Genomic DNA, 15,400 nt, shown 5'->3' on the forward strand with positions numbered 1-15,400 from the left:
ATAAACTTTGGAAGTTGGAGGTGACCTTTTTGGAGCATGTAATATCTTTCAAAGGCATGCACATAAAGTAGGAAAATGTAAAAGTAGTGGAGGATTGGTTAACTCTCAAAGTTGCTTCTGAAGTCTACTCATCTTAGGTCTTACTAGATATTATCACTATTTTGTTCAACAAATTGTACACATTGCTGCCTCACTGACAAACTTATTGGAGAAGGGTGCCTTATTTGAGTGAAAATTAGAACAAAAAAGGTTTTTCAAGGAGTTGAAGGAGGCACTAATTACTACTGCAATATTGCAATCATGTGATTTTGACCTTCCATATATACTTAATATTGATGCTTCTAACTTTACTATTAGCTCAATTCTTCAACAAGATTTTTGTAGGAGCCTTCAACCTATGGTGTATAAATCATACAAGCTTAAAAAGACAAAGTACAATCATTCCGCATGTGATGAAGATCAATAATAATTATATATGCTATAAAGGTGTGGCAACACTATTTATTAGAGAAGCTAGTGATTGTTTGGACTGACCACCAATCCCTACTATACAATTTGTATCTAAAAAATATGAAATCATGATATCATTTTTAAGAAGAGCAGTTGCAACTCTTTAACATTCAGCTTGAATATAAACAAGGGTGACAATATATTATATTAAATACCTTATTGCACAGATCTAACTTAAACTCCGAATTACATCATAAGGTAGAAGTTGCTACTATTAGTAGTATCATTTCAAATTTAACAAGAAGAAAAAAATGAAAGAAAGCTATTTATTGCAATACTTATTTTAAGATGGTTATCAATCAATTAAAGATGGACAATGTGCATTATCAAGATTATCATATCTTTTATAGCTTCTTTTATTTCAAGAAGCGGATTTATGTACATAATGATAATATATGCCAACCTTCAATTTGCTACATCAACCCAAGTTTGTAAGCTAACACCTCAATGGCTTGGATCTTTTCGTATTTTTATAGTAATTTTTGATATTACATATTGCCTCAAGCTTTTGTCACATATTTGGGTCTATTTGGTCTTCCATATTTTGTAATTCAAGGAATTTCATATTGAACTAAGGAGCTTTCTAAGCCAACATCAACTACTACTACTACCATTGATTGTGATTGATGACCAACAAGAGTATGAAGTGCATAATATTTTGAAACATTACTATCTTTGTCATGACAATGGATGTTTGTAACTTTAATACAAAGTTCTCTAGAAAATTTATCCCATCTATGATACAATATGAGAACTTGCATAAAATCCCACTCATTATCAAGAAACTATTTAAAAATACTATTGAGAGCAAAACAAGGACGTTTTGCATTAGTAAAGGAGGATTAGCCATAACAGGGTATGGATAGGATATTTGTATTATTTGCATATAGAGATATGTAATTAGAGTCATTTTTGGGAAGTTTCTCACATGGTTAGAGTGGTGGTTCTATTCTCTTTTATATAGTCAAATCTTTTATGTTTTATTCTGTTTAATTACTTTAGTTTTGTTTTAGTATACTTAGTCTTATGTTGTGTTGAAATCTTTGTTCTTATGGATTTGTTAAGGTTTTAGAGCTTAAAAAATTTTATCTTGTTTCATCTAGAGTTTAAGAATGGAGATGTGGCTAAGATCCTTAGATCTTAGGGCAAGAGTATAAAAGCTTTCATTGCTCATTTGATTGATCAGCCTCTTCTTTTTTATTGATAGGCAAAGCTATTCCAAATTTTCACTTGAATTTGTAAGTGGCTTTGGTTTTTTTTTTACTATTTTCTTTCAATTTTTAGAATTTATCTTTAAAAATTTGGATAAAGTTAATATTTTTTTTTTTTTTTTTATAGTTTTTTAAACATAAAATTTGTATAATTTGGAGTTGAGACTAGGAAGAATCTTCAAATTTAGTAAAATGTGGTATATGCCTTAATGTTTTCGTAGTTCAATTTTGGACTGTTATTTTTTTATTTCTCACAAATTTAAAAGTAACAAGATTTATTTATTTATTTTAGAAAGTTCACAAAATTTAGTTTCCTAAAATTAAGAAGTAATCACATTGAAGTCAAGATATAGTAGGAATGCTGATTTTTGTGGCCTAAGTTTATTGCCTTTGAATTCAAGTGAATTATAGAAGGTGCAACTTTGGAGGATAAGATGAAAAAGATAAAGACAACCTAAAGGCTCAATTTTTGAAAAATATGCTATTTAAAGTTAAGATTTGAATGAGATTAGTTTTACTCAAGTACAATCAATAATTAAGTTGTGGTGCTCCAATTGGTGGAAGGGAATTTGCTGCCTTGCCAAAGTAGAACATTAACTTTAAGGAGCAATATTAGATGCATACAACCAAATTTGAGGGTGGACTTTGGAAAATAGATGAATCTTTAAGTTTTATTTCTAACAAGACTAATTGAATTCAATTTAGAACTCATGATCAGGTGTGGTATGTTAATTTGTGAAGATAGGTGCAACGTTGATAAAAATTGAGGAACTATTGCAAAAGAGGATATAGCATGATGAAAGTCACATAGTTAAGGTGGAGCACAACTACAATTTTGGTGATTCCTCCTAATGACTCAATAGTAAAAGCAACTCCTTTGCATCGTTAAAAAATTATCAAAAATATATAAGATAAATATAGAAGTAGTCTAAATTTAATAATAAATAATACAAGATTAAACTTTTTTTTTACTTCTATCTAATTGATGATGTATAAATGTAAAGAAAATTTGAAGGAAAACCTCTTTTCATCCAATAGAAGAGCTTTTTATCTTCTTTGGCTAATAATTAAGTAATAGATTGTAAGTAAATAATTATTTTTTAAAAAAATCAATTTTTTAATATTAAATTAATTCTTTTATTTATTCATAATTATAATTATAATTATTTACTTATAGTTGTAGCTAAATTATTATATTATATATTAATAAATTCAATAAGTTTAATCAAGGTAGTAGAAGCAATTGGAACAATAAAAATCTTAGTAAAAATATCCATTATAATACTAAAACCAAAAAGAAAAGATCAATTCTATGTAAATATTTTGCAACAAAAAGAAAGTATTATAAAAAATATGTAATTGGCATTCATAACATGCAATTGATTTTTAAATATAATAAGATGCATACTATGCATTATCTTTAAGAAAAAACAATGATGCTTAAAAACATTTATTTAAAGAACTTCTATCCCAACAAAAAAGATCTTTAATATTGACAAATTTGGCTACAAATACAAACTACTAATAGAGCCAAGATTAAGTAGTAGATAATAATATAATCTTAGAAGATCTTAATAAAACATTCTTAAATTAAGCACTCATCTTTCGAAGAAGTATTAGTTGATTCCATTGAAACTATAACAATATAGAAATATAATACAAGACAATAAAATGTGAATTACTATAAAGACATTAAGTATCATTATATTGAAAATGACTTTGAAACTTTGAAAATTTTAGAAACTCTTATTATGAATAAGCTATGGTCAATTCCTAAAAGAATTAGAATCCAAATTCTTGAGATAAATCTTTCTCTTATCATATATAATATATATATATATATTCTCTTACCTTTTCTGTTATCTGTGATGATAAAGTGAATACTTCAAAATAAAATTCTTATAGTATAAGGAGTCTTTAAATCAAGTAATTATTCAAAGTAGAGAATTTAAAATTTAGGTAGAATAGAATACATTCTTCATGACAATAAGAAATAAAATATATATATATATATATATATATATATACACAATTGGATTTCAATAAAATTACAAATATGGCCTTATAATGCTAACAAATGGAATAAATTTTAAAATTTTCTTAAATTAAGTTCTATCTGCATAATGTATTACCAAAATACATTATGCATTATTACAATATATTCATGAAATAATAACACAAATTATGTAGAAATCGTTCTTAAAAATCGGAACAAAATTTATAACAACCTATGCAAATATTTCAAGTTTTAATTTATAAAAATCTATACACAATTGTATACATTGAAAAAATCAAACTTAATTAACATTAGCTTCAATTAACTTTTTCCAAATCTATAAACTACCAACACCATTTCTTATTTTATCTTAAGTCTTTTTAATGAATCCATTTTAGTTAGCTAACAAAATTGGGTTTCTATGGTATAAACTAAGAACTGTTGCTCATAGTGATTGCTTGAATTTTTACTTTAATAATAAAAATAATGTGTCTATTCTTTAATTTAGACATTATAATTATGAAGTCTTCAAGATTTTTTATCCAAAGAATTTATTCCTAAATCCTTACAATTCAAGCATGCACAAATTATCAGATAGCTGAAATTAAAAAATAGGATCGTAAAATGAACCATTAATAGAGGAGGAATGCATAAAATCGAACGGTGTACCGTTTTTTAAGCTTCCCATTCACGGAAAATTTAGCCCCTTCTATATCGGTCTAGTTTTTGAAAGTACAGTAAGCAACTTTCAGCATTCGCTTTACACGAGTGGTATCTAACCTCAGGACTAGTTTTCGCAAATAGGTAGAATCAAAATTTAAAACGGCCCATTCAGCTGACCACTTGTTAAAAGATGTGTCATGTATTGCTGCAACCCACGAACACATGCACACCAATAAAATAGTTAATGACCAAATAATGACGCACACGAATACCCGGATGTCGTCAGTCTCACATTTTTCAGCGGCAGTCATAGCTCTCCATCCTACCGATATCAAAAGCTTTTCTTTTTTTTTTCTTTTTTTTTCTATCTTGCATTTCACTGTTGCAGTCAGAATATCGACGAAAAGCCTGGGTATTTGTCTTTTAATTTCTATATCTCTTCACAGGAAGCTACTTTACTTCAAATGGATTGACCAATGTAGTTATTGTTAAAAATGATAAAATAAAAATCGATTCTTTAAGGAAAGGTGTGATAGCAACTACGCTAAAATCAAGAAATGTAAGGAGAAACGAGTGTTCTAGAATCCCAAAAATGAAGCATTTTTAAAGAAGGAAAGAAAGAAAGAAAGAAGGGAAAAAAAGACTTACAGAGTGGTACATGTAAGGAGTTTTCCCTTGCCGATCAAAATGTTTCGCCATGATAGCATATTCAAGCGGACCCCAATCGTCCTCCTCAAAGACATTGCCAATAGCTGATTTGTAGAGCTGGAACAGCATAGGAACCAACATTCTAATTAGTAGTTCTTACTTGAGGTGATCGATAATCTATATTGATATTGTAGGTTAATAAAATATCGATGTGAAATGCTGAAGACACTGTGAGTGGGTATTCATGCAGCTAAGGAATTGTTTCTCAACATTGAACCAAAATTCAGAACTCCATATCCTCGATAAACTCTTCATTGCTAGGCAATATCTTTTGCGGTCGTTTCTCATCTACTTAAAAACAAGGGTGCTCCGCAGTGATCACGAACGCAGCTAATCTTATATTTAAATACAAGGAAAAGAAACTTAATAAAAAAATTCTGGTACACAAGATAATGAAAAATCCAAGGGTATAAGTCCGAACCTCAGTGGCGTCAAATAGAATGTCCACCCCAGCAGGGTAAGAACTATATGTTTGGTTGATTCTAGGGACTCCTGCCCTTGTGCTGCATCATTACGAAAGAACAGCGTGAGCTCTATGGTGCTGCGAATTTCTCAGTCTGCGAACTCCTTGCTTCTATTCAAGAAATGATACGGCACTGAGTAAGAACCGACTAAATACTAAACGATCATCAAAAGAAAATATAAATACTTATATATATATATATATATATATATATATATATATGAAGGGCAGGAATAGGACACCGAACATAATCAATGTGGATTTCCAACAACCATCTGAATAAACACACACTTATGCACAAAATCCGAACGGGTAACATGCGACATCACCTGATATTTGTGTAGAAGTAAGTGACACCAGCAAAAAGAACATAAAGCCCTCCGTAGCGCAACCCTCTCTGCACTTTGCGAATCTCCCAAATAGAGCTCGCCGGCTTGGCTGGCGCAAAGACACCCTAAAAAAAATCTTAAATCTCTTCGTCAGCGGCACACAATAAGAAAAACAAAAATAAAAAATCTAAAGCCCCAGTCAACATCAAATCTATAAACAAATGCGCATTGAAGTTTCCTGAAACCTAGAAACCTGGTCCTGAAACCTAGAAAAGTTCCACCGACTCTAAAATACAGAAGTTGAGCATGTCTCACCTCCCAGATGTTCCGGAGTGCCATAGCTGCTGAGCTAACCCTCCTCTTTTCACTATCTAAAACTCCATAATGATGACTACACTCCACAACGTAGTTCAACAAGGAAATATGGTCGATCACTAAGAATATCTAATGAGCAAGGTCTCAGACAGGTTCCTGAAAAGACCACGAGATTCATGAGTTAGGCGTTAACTTTCTACATTACAAGACAAATGAATTCCATCATCATCCTCACCAATGTTAATCCAAAGAAAATAAATAAAATATCCAGAAAACTCAATTAGGTCAAACTCTGAACCTCATCAAGAATCATTACTTTCTGCGCAGATCGAGGTGCGTCATGCAAAAATAAACTAATCGACAGGAAAATAAATAAAATGAGAAGACTAATATAAAAATAAAAATAAATCTCCTGTTGCAAACCAGTGAAGCAAGACTTTCAAGCCGCCAATCGATAGAGAATCCCAGAGCCGATGAATAACCGAACAGCCGTCTAAGTGCCTACACAATCCTCGAACTATGCTTCCGAGAAGAGTCTCCGGAAGAACGATAAATGCGAGGGGGAGGAGCACATATTCACTACTCTAAACATTAAGCCTCTCCGACTACATCAATGCGTCAAAAAAATTCACGATATGGAATGCGAGAGAAAGAACGACAAAGAAGGCAAAGAACCTGCACTTCAGGGCATCAATCGCAATGTTCCGTAACCCACATCCTTCTCTCTCTCTCTCTCGCAATAGAATAAGAAATCGAAATCAGCAGCAACTCCCGCTCCAATTCCAACAGCCAAATCTGCTCAGGAGCGGAAAACATGAGCCTCCGAAGAAGACAAAGAAGAAGAGCTTCACAAGCGGGGCGAGCAGCCAAAAGCTTGGCCTCGGTGCCGCGTCAAGGATGAATAAAAATTAATTTCATCCCCATCAATAGATGACATTTTATGGATAGATGTGGTTTCGAGTCGATGGATGGATGAAAAATATCATCCTCGTGGTGGATGATATTTATGGATGGATGTGAGGATGGTGAATGCTTCATTGCTTTGGATGGATGGATGTTAAGAATAAGCCAAAGAAAACAAATTATATGATTAATAGTGTAGTTTTGTGAGTATTGATCAAATTAATGATAGATCAGATTTTATGGCAATGAAAGAGAGTTTCAATTGGTTGTTTTTGTTTGCCCTTTGTATTATAAATTGCAATTGTGGTTGATTTTAAAACTTTATTTAATAGTCAGCTTTTCTTACACTATTATGATTTGTAATTTAAAAAGCCCAAATTATATATTCTTATATATTGAAATTATTAGACCAAATAAATAAATAAATAAATTTTACTAAGTTCTCCAAGGTAGTTGTTTTCCTTTTTAAAGTAAAATCAAAGTAATAAATCAAATTAGTAATTAAAGATATTTCTCTTAAATCAATCCATAAATAAATTTAAAAAATTGTGAAATGTTTAAAATTTATTTTCACACATTCAATATGTTTAGTTCAAATTATTAAATAATTTATAACAAATACATCTTGGTTTTATCATACTTATATCACAGACATATATATTTATTCCAATAGTTACCTAAATATTATGAATAGGTAAAAGTAAGTTAATTTAATAATATCTTATAAGAAAGCTTCCAAGAAGCTTCATAGATATAGTTTTACTTTTAATATATGTCTATAGTGATTGGTAGGTTATAAACTTGGCTAACAAATTAGCCACATGTCATACATGTTGATAGCTTGTAATACAAGCTAACAATATGATGCGCATATAGGAAACTTGTCTTGCAAGTTAAGACATGTGTCTTGCAAATTAGACACGTGTCGGAGGTCCTTTAGTATGTCACTATGTAGCTTCTAGTTAGATAGTATATATGGAGGCAAGAGTAAAGCATTCTTCTTTCTTGTCAACGCCTTTCTAATCCTTAGTCTTGTTTCAAGTCTTTTTAGTCTTCTTGACTTTGGCAATAGTTGTTCTAGTTTCAATACTATATTAATTTTGAGTAAATATTTATTCTATTTGAGTTACACAAGAATGTATTGAGTTTTTGGTTCTTTGAGATTTATATTATTGACAACTTATGATAATCTCATTTTTATGTTTCTTATATTTCTTAATTTTTTTGTAATTGATCAAATGTTAATTTTATAGCAATATCATTAAATCTCCTAATTTTTTTTAATTTTTTAGCATATTCTTTTGTGTTATTTTTTAATTGATTATTTTACATTTTTAATACCTTAATAAGACAAATACCATATTATTTTTAAAAATTATATCAAAAATTAAATATTTTATTGTCATATAAAATGTCAAATTTTTAATAACACTGATTTCTTTTTCTATTATACCACCTCAACCATCTATATTGTGAGAATTAGGTATAAAAGAGATGATAGAAGAAAAGAATAATAATAATAATAAGTAAAAAAAGATATTATAGAGTTTTATATGCCATGATGTATATGTAAAGAATAAAATGTCTATTTTTATAATCAAAATATTGAAAAAAAATGGTAAACATTATGAGGTTGTTGTTGTCAAAAAGCTAAGATAAGTTGAAGGTTTTAAGCAGCAAAGCTCCATTACTTAGTGTAAGTATTAACAACAAATATGACATATGGGAGACAAAATTCACATGACATTAGATACAAATTTTATATATACATACATATACATACATATATACACACACCTATATATATATATATATATATATATATATTTGTCTTTCTTTTTTCTCTCTAATTTTTTATAGCATTATTTATAAAAAAAATCATTATAATCTTATATGTAAGAATTTTAATATTAATATATTATTATACATTAAGTAAAACATGAAATTTGAAATTTATTAATTTATTTATAATACATTATATTAGTAGCTATATATATATATATATATATATATATATATGTATATATATATGATTCTTTTATAGTTATTTTTTTAACATATTATAGGTTAGCATTGATGTTTAATTTTTATTTATTTATTTATTTATATTTTTTTGTAATGAACCTTTGCAATCCTGATACTCAAAATTTCAGTAATATTTTATATTGGTAGTAGAATAAAAATAAAACTATGAGCTTATATAATATACAAAAAAATAATTTTATATATTATTTTTGTATATTTTTATTATTCTAAATAATAGATATATAATATCAATAGATAAGATGCTATAGTTAATATTTTGATTGTCACATCTTTGGTTCTTGATCAAAAAACAGATTTTCAAAACAAAATTATTAATGTTTTGAATATTAATTTTGTATTAATATAATGTTGTAACTATAAAAAACACAGTAATGTAAAACTAGTTTTATAAATTGTTATTTTAGAGATTGTTTTATTTTAATTAAATTATCATAAAACTATATACCTTTAGCAAGAAATTGCATATATATATATATATATATATATATATTAGTACAAAAAATTTAAAAAAATGTTTAATATATGTATGTATGTATGTATGTATGTATGTATGGAAATTGTGGTAAAAGGCAGCATATAAAAATTCAAAAATACAATAAAATTAATTTTTGTAAAAAAAATATATAATGTTATAACTATAATGGGCTTTTGTACATTAAAATACCACTTTACCACACCCTCCTATCCATAAATTTTCAGTACTTAAGTAATCCATCTTCTTTTTTATAATTTCTTACCACATTACTCCATGTGGGTGATTATAAAGATATAGCTTGTGATCATTTGTCAATATATTCTTTGTAGTTCTTTCGCTCATCTATTCTCAGATGCTTCCTCGTGTCCAAGTATGAAACTAACACTACACTATGAATCAACCCAATGGACTACTTCATGAATTCAAAGTTGAAATTATATATAAATATATCATTGTCTTGCAGAATATTGAATGTTTTTAGAGAAAGACTTCAGTATAATTACGAATGGGTCAAAGCCAACAACAAGCAACATAGACTAGGGAATCTGCTGATTTATGGATTGTAGAAAGTGAGATTTCTTTCTTCTTCTAATTGTTACATTATAATACACGATTCCTCTCAACATTGTTTTGTTTTGGCAGGCAAAGCTGTCAGTCAACTCACACTTGCCATTGCTCTGCCATCCAAGTTGAGGCACCGAATTACAACTCCCTATACTAAATGTATCACCAGCGTCACCGAATAGCGAAGGATTCAATGGTCTCTAGCGATGGCATCCTCCTCTAGATGCTTGTTTTCGTTTAGATAAATATATATGTATATATAGAAAGATTTCTTCCTCTCTACTGTCCAGCTTGCAAGTGTTTGGAATGTCAGGATGTTGCTCAGTATGCTGAAATGTTGTTGTTTCATCAGCAATGGTGCTTAGTCTCCGTCAGTTGTTCTTCTGGTGGTAGCACACTGATAAATGACACTGCACAGCAAGAGAGAGAGAGAGACAGAACCACGAGGGCCCACAAGCAAAGCACACAAGCAGCAATAGTGGTGGTGGAGGGATCATGAACCGAAGACTGCATCACGCAAGGACTCCACAAGAAGGTCATTCCATGTGTCGATAGGTCCTGGAAGACACCAGTGAAGACAATCCTTCTGAGGGAGTTGCTTCTTCTCATTTGCGAAAGGTTGGAATTTCATGTACACGTCAGGGTGGCCGTCAGCTCGAATTTGAGCCAGATTGGTGATATCTAATAACCTGATTCGTTGTTTCTCAGATTCGCTTGCTTCACCTGCAGGTTGTCACAAGGCCTCCGAGTTAACGCTGAGAACAATACCGCGTTAACACACAATCTGGGAAAGGGGTGACGAGAGCCTCTTTGTGTCGGAAGCATCTTCTCCATGTTTAAGAGTTGTTTTCAAAGATTGTGAGGTATTGATAAAATCTGACTATCAGGATTGGAAAAACAAGGGAATTCGTACCTGTGATGTTCTTGAACTCTTCCTGTTGGATCTCGTACATCCAGTTAGTCAAGGGGCCGATAGGCACACCTCCAGGGGTGGTGCGCTTACACCTGCCGCCGCTGTCCCATGCTCCACCCTCAAAGTGATCAGGAGCAAAAGTGCGGAGAATGGTAGTCCCAGTGTACCCAGGTATGGATAGACTATCCTTCAGCAGGTGATGGATCGCTGTTCGATAAGGATCAGCAAAGCCAATCTCCTTCTCGCACTCTTTCCATCCGTCGCATATGTGGCCACCTAAAACTTGGCCGCCTTGTAGAAACAATCCACGCTTGAACCACCATTGCCCTGAAAGAATGTAAACAGGGGGGATGAGCTTGGAAAACATCCAGCTTCTGTAGGAAAACCTACGTCATGAGAAATCTTTGTCGAGTTTAGCTGGAGGGAAAGAAATTGGTGGTTTTTGCTCCTCCATTCAACTTGTACCTGTCGAGACTTGCAGAATATCTACGCCAGAGATGCGATCGGTCCAAGCTCTGTCGAGCTTATCAACGTGGATATGTGCCACACTCTGCGTTTTATTGTCAGGCCATGTGATGTCTTTGTCTTCCACATGCACAAGGTATGGAGACCAGTAGATTGCGATTGTAAAGTTATATGTTCGAAAGACATGGACATTGTCCCGATCATCCGGTGCGTTATAAGTATGATCTGGCACCTCAACCTGAAACCCATAAAGGAACGCCACTGTGAACAAGGGCGAAGAAAATTACTAATCTTGACCACTAACAAGAGTTAAAAAAGATGTCCTCACATCCCAATTCTCAGTTGCATTGGTCTTGTACCAAGAGTTAACACTGCCTGATCCGAAACGAGAATGAGTGAAGAAATAAACCTGTGACAAAAGGCATAGAAGAGACTGAAACTGGTTGCGAGCAATAGAATCCCCAGCAAAGGTCATGGACTTGTTACGCATAGCGTTCAAAAAGGCTTGGGCATCAATTCTGGGTAAGTCGCATTTCTCTGGTTGCCACTTCCAGTGTAGAAATCCTGTGTCAGGCCGTCCATTTTTCATGCAATTCTGGTGCCCTTGAATATATCTGCACGAGGAATTTGTATACTGCGGTGGACGCGGGTCTGGCACCCAACTGCCTTTTATAAGATCACAGCCCACTGGAGTTCACACGCAACGATCATTTTATCAAAATCGTGAGAATGAGCTGACACACTCTAAACTCAGCAACGTGCACAAAACCAAGTGAGAGGCTATTTCACAACAGATGGGATGTCATCAGATAATCACCTCTGTTGTTCGAGTTCGTGGTATTGGTGAGACCATGCCCTTCCATTAGTATGCTAGTGATGTTTTCCTCCGGCCCCTCCAAGTGCGGCTCAGAGACATTTACACCTGGGAACGTAGGATTCTTAGACTCCAATGTTGCTACATCTTTAGGATCAACATCTTCGACAATTACATCTTCAGCTGAATCTCGATCGACTTCCGCTTGGTTTGTGTCTTTGGATATCTCACTATCCCCATTTTTAGGTTCTACTTGAGGATTGCTTTGGCTTGTAGCATTGACGAATGAAGATGTGGTTTTGCCTTCCTGTAGAAAATACCTAATCGTCAGGTTCTATGGGATGACACACTGCAATGAAGGGATGTGACTACAACCTCTTCTGTGCAGTGTTTCAAAATGCTACGCTATTTGGTCTTTAGGGAATGGAGGGCATACCTTGAGCCTTTGAAAGAAAAGCATGGCTTCTGTTGAAGCATCAGGAGTGGTATAGTAGAGGTAGGAGCTTGCAATGACAAAAGGAACAAAGGTGGTTAATATTGCAACAACCACGAGTCTTCTGTGGCTATATATGTTCCGAGTCTCTGTCCCCGGTGTGCTCACAACGGTTCTCTCAATGTCCCAGATGCTCATCTGCTGCCCACGCCCCATCTTGACGAAGATTTAACCCCACGTACGTTATTTACCACATCCTCGTCATCTTGTTAATAGCTGTTCCAGAGGAAGACATACGATGTGATTCCTCTATATCCCAGAAGAGTGTTACAGAAATGAAGAATTTTCAAAAGTTCGAGCAATTCGGAAACCATTAGAGCGACCTATATTGCAAGAAAGATCTAAAACAGTGTTAGCTTAGCCTAGTCACAAATGCAGAAATTGTAGCATCCGTTATGAAGCTCGGCAACGAGCTTCAATCGTTGAGGGCACTTCCTGTAGATTGCCACGGATCACGTTCTAGCGATCCATGACAAAGCGTCCATGTTCGGGGCTGAGCATTCGGCTACCTCGAGCTTACAACACGTGGGAAACAATTCTAGCCTTCTTCAACTCAAAATTGAAAAGAAAATATAATTCTGTTGATTTAGACGGCGCACTAAATCATCTACAGCCTCAAATTGTGCTGCCACCATCATAGGTAGATTGCAGAGTTGCCTTCCAATAAATAATCAGTGCCAATGGAATGAACAATTCATCCAGGCTAACAATCATCCAAGCCGATGACTGCTGGTGGAGAATGTGGACTGTTCTAACCCCAAGTTCACTCCTTGAAATTCAACATCGTCAAAGAACAGGATGTAATGAATCGCAAATTGGAATGCGGCTCCACGCAGTAAACTGCTCATTGCTTCCTCGGTGTACTAAGATGGAACATCAATGAACAAGCTGCAACGTAATGAACAAAAACAACGACAATGAATTGAGCCTTACCACGACATTTTATGCTTCCTTCACGCTCGCATTGCAGAGAGCTCTGTAGATATCACACAAGACCTGTCAGAATGAAAGCAAAGCAGCTCAACAGCGCAACGGAGTAGGCCGAAGCAACCGACAGGAATCTCTTTAAACAAAACATTTGCACCCCAATCCAGCGTGCATGGCACTGTCCGAGACAACTTCGGGAGCTTGCACAGGTCATTGACGGTTGGTTGCGACAGTCTACAACCATTTCCAGAAAAATGAAACAGCTCCGTCAACAAAAACTGGTCACAAACTCTCTCTCTCTCAATCGTCCATTTCCTGACTACGTACCAAAAACTCTCAGCCCTGAACCTGACTATTCCCCCCCCTGGACAGATCAGTCAGAGGCAGCTTATCACTTACATCTTCAAAAGTGCTAGTCCCACGCAACCTCGGAAACCCACGGTTCAAGAGAGCGAGTCAGAAGCAAGGGAAAAAGAAAACATCATAACAACAAAAGAAGAGGAAGAAGAAGACGAAGACGGATGAGGAGGGGGAGGAGGCGAAGAACAAGACAGCTACTGGATAGATTGCGGTTGTGATGGATACAGATCCAGTGTCCGGAAAAGGCTATCGTAATTGCCAGAAGCCTGCTGCATGTAATGCACCAGTACTTGGGTCAGAGAGAAGCTACGACGCTCTCGTGGCGTCTTGACCAGTGGAGGAGGGGATAAGCGCGTTGTTTATAAAATCCGTGTGCACATGGAGTGTCTGATGAAAAGAGAGAGGACCAGAGCATAGCTAGCTGCACGCAGCAGCTGTGCTGCTTGCTGCTCTGCTGCTGCTCTGCTGGTGGTGTTGGGAGGAGTGGGAGCGGGAGCGGGAGCGGGAGCAGGCTAGCTCAGGGGAATGCTACATATCATCCGAGGCACTATGATTGATGCTGCTGTTTCTGTTGCTGCTACCGCAGCGTGGGCTCTGCACGGCGCAAGTGGAGTCCACCCCACCCCAAAGGGATGCCGCACCCCCATTATTCATCGTCATGGGCTCTTCTGCATAATCACCCAACCGCCACCCACTTCCCGAATCTCGATTAGAACAACCCACGCGAGATTCCTTTCTCACGCTTTCGAATCTGAACAAGAGAAAAGATGAAGAAGAGCAACACAAAACGACGACACTGAAGACGAAGAAGACCATGATGCCGACGACGACGACGTCGAAGTCGAGGACGAAGAAGTTGAAGACGACGAACGTCGCGACGATGGAGTGGACGGCGGTCGTGTCGACGACGACGACGGCGACGATGGTGGGCGTTTTCGTTCGGGGAACGAAAGTTGCCACCAGTAGGGTTTATCGTCATGTAAGAAAGCCAATTTTGAATGTGGATGACGAAACCTGCGTTCGACAAGGGGATGGATGGTGGATGAAAAATCCCTCGAGGCAAACTCTGTTCGTAAGCTAGTGTTAGTGTTGTATTAAACATTTCTTTGAATCTGAAATTAATAATTAAAAAATTAAAAATTAAGTGATTAAAAGAAATTTTTGGGTAGTTGTTGAAGGAACTCTTTCTCAGATAAGATGGTTTTGATTCTTGTTTTACAATAATGTCTCTCTGTTTTTTTTCTT

General features: G+C 34.5%; 2 protein-coding genes across 3 annotated transcripts; both read right to left on the reverse strand.

The window, feature by feature from the left end:
* Positions 1-4,321: 4,321 nt before the first annotated feature.
* Positions 4,322-7,022, reverse strand: LOC112293211 (uncharacterized). Of its 2 annotated transcripts, none has more exons than XM_024542391.3 (6): positions 6,871-7,022; positions 6,196-6,351; positions 5,881-6,005; positions 5,510-5,591; positions 5,029-5,145; positions 4,322-4,585 (listed from the first exon to the last, which is right to left on the reverse strand). In XM_024542391.3, the coding sequence occupies exons 2-6, from the start codon at positions 6,217-6,219 to the stop codon at positions 4,535-4,537; spliced, it is 399 nt and encodes a 132-aa protein (XP_024398159.1). In that variant the 5' UTR covers positions 6,220-6,351; positions 6,871-7,022; the 3' UTR covers positions 4,322-4,534. The 2 variants fall into 2 exon arrangements, with proteins under 2 accessions (XP_024398159.1, XP_090112966.1); XM_090256840.1 differs by having other exon boundaries at positions 5,881-6,016.
* A 3,157-nt stretch (positions 7,023-10,179) lies between these two features.
* Positions 10,180-14,692, reverse strand: LOC112293164 (protein trichome birefringence-like 25). Its single transcript, XM_024542318.3, has 8 exons — positions 14,195-14,692; positions 13,802-13,844; positions 12,812-13,084; positions 12,379-12,682; positions 11,971-12,248; positions 11,562-11,799; positions 11,097-11,423; positions 10,180-10,906 (listed from the first exon to the last, which is right to left on the reverse strand). The coding sequence occupies exons 3-8, from the start codon at positions 13,022-13,024 to the stop codon at positions 10,677-10,679; spliced, it is 1,590 nt and encodes a 529-aa protein (XP_024398086.1). The 5' UTR covers positions 13,025-13,084; positions 13,802-13,844; positions 14,195-14,692; the 3' UTR covers positions 10,180-10,676.
* Between the last annotated feature and the right edge of the window lie 708 nt (positions 14,693-15,400).

The sequence above is a fragment of the Physcomitrium patens genome, chromosome 16 (assembly GCF_059467195.1).
Source record: "Physcomitrium patens ecotype Gransden chromosome 16, ASM5946719v1, whole genome shotgun sequence".
Taxonomy (NCBI): Eukaryota; Viridiplantae; Streptophyta; class Bryopsida; order Funariales; family Funariaceae; genus Physcomitrium; species Physcomitrium patens.

Excerpts from the sequence above, each read along its gene's own strand:
- LOC112293211 (XM_024542391.3), bottom strand. The coding sequence starts at position 6,219 with ATGGCACTCCGGAACATCTGGGAG. Across the intron at positions 5,592-5,880 it reads TACTTCTACACAAATATCAG|CACAAGGGCAGGAGTCCCTA; the intron begins GTGATGTCGCAT and ends GTAATGATGCAG. Across the intron at positions 4,586-5,028 it reads CTCCTTACATGTACCACTCT|CAATACATGACACATCTTTT; the intron begins GTAAGTCTTTTT and ends CGTGGGTTGCAG.
- LOC112293164 (XM_024542318.3), bottom strand. The coding sequence starts at position 13,024 with ATGGGGCGTGGGCAGCAGATGAGCATCTGGGACATTGAGAGAACCGTT. Across the intron at positions 12,683-12,811 it reads TTTTCTTTCAAAGGCTCAAG|GAAGGCAAAACCACATCTTC; the intron begins GTATGCCCTCCA and ends TATTTTCTACAG. Across the intron at positions 10,907-11,096 it reads AGAGTTCAAGAACATCACAG|GTGAAGCAAGCGAATCTGAG; the intron begins GTACGAATTCCC and ends GACAACCTGCAG.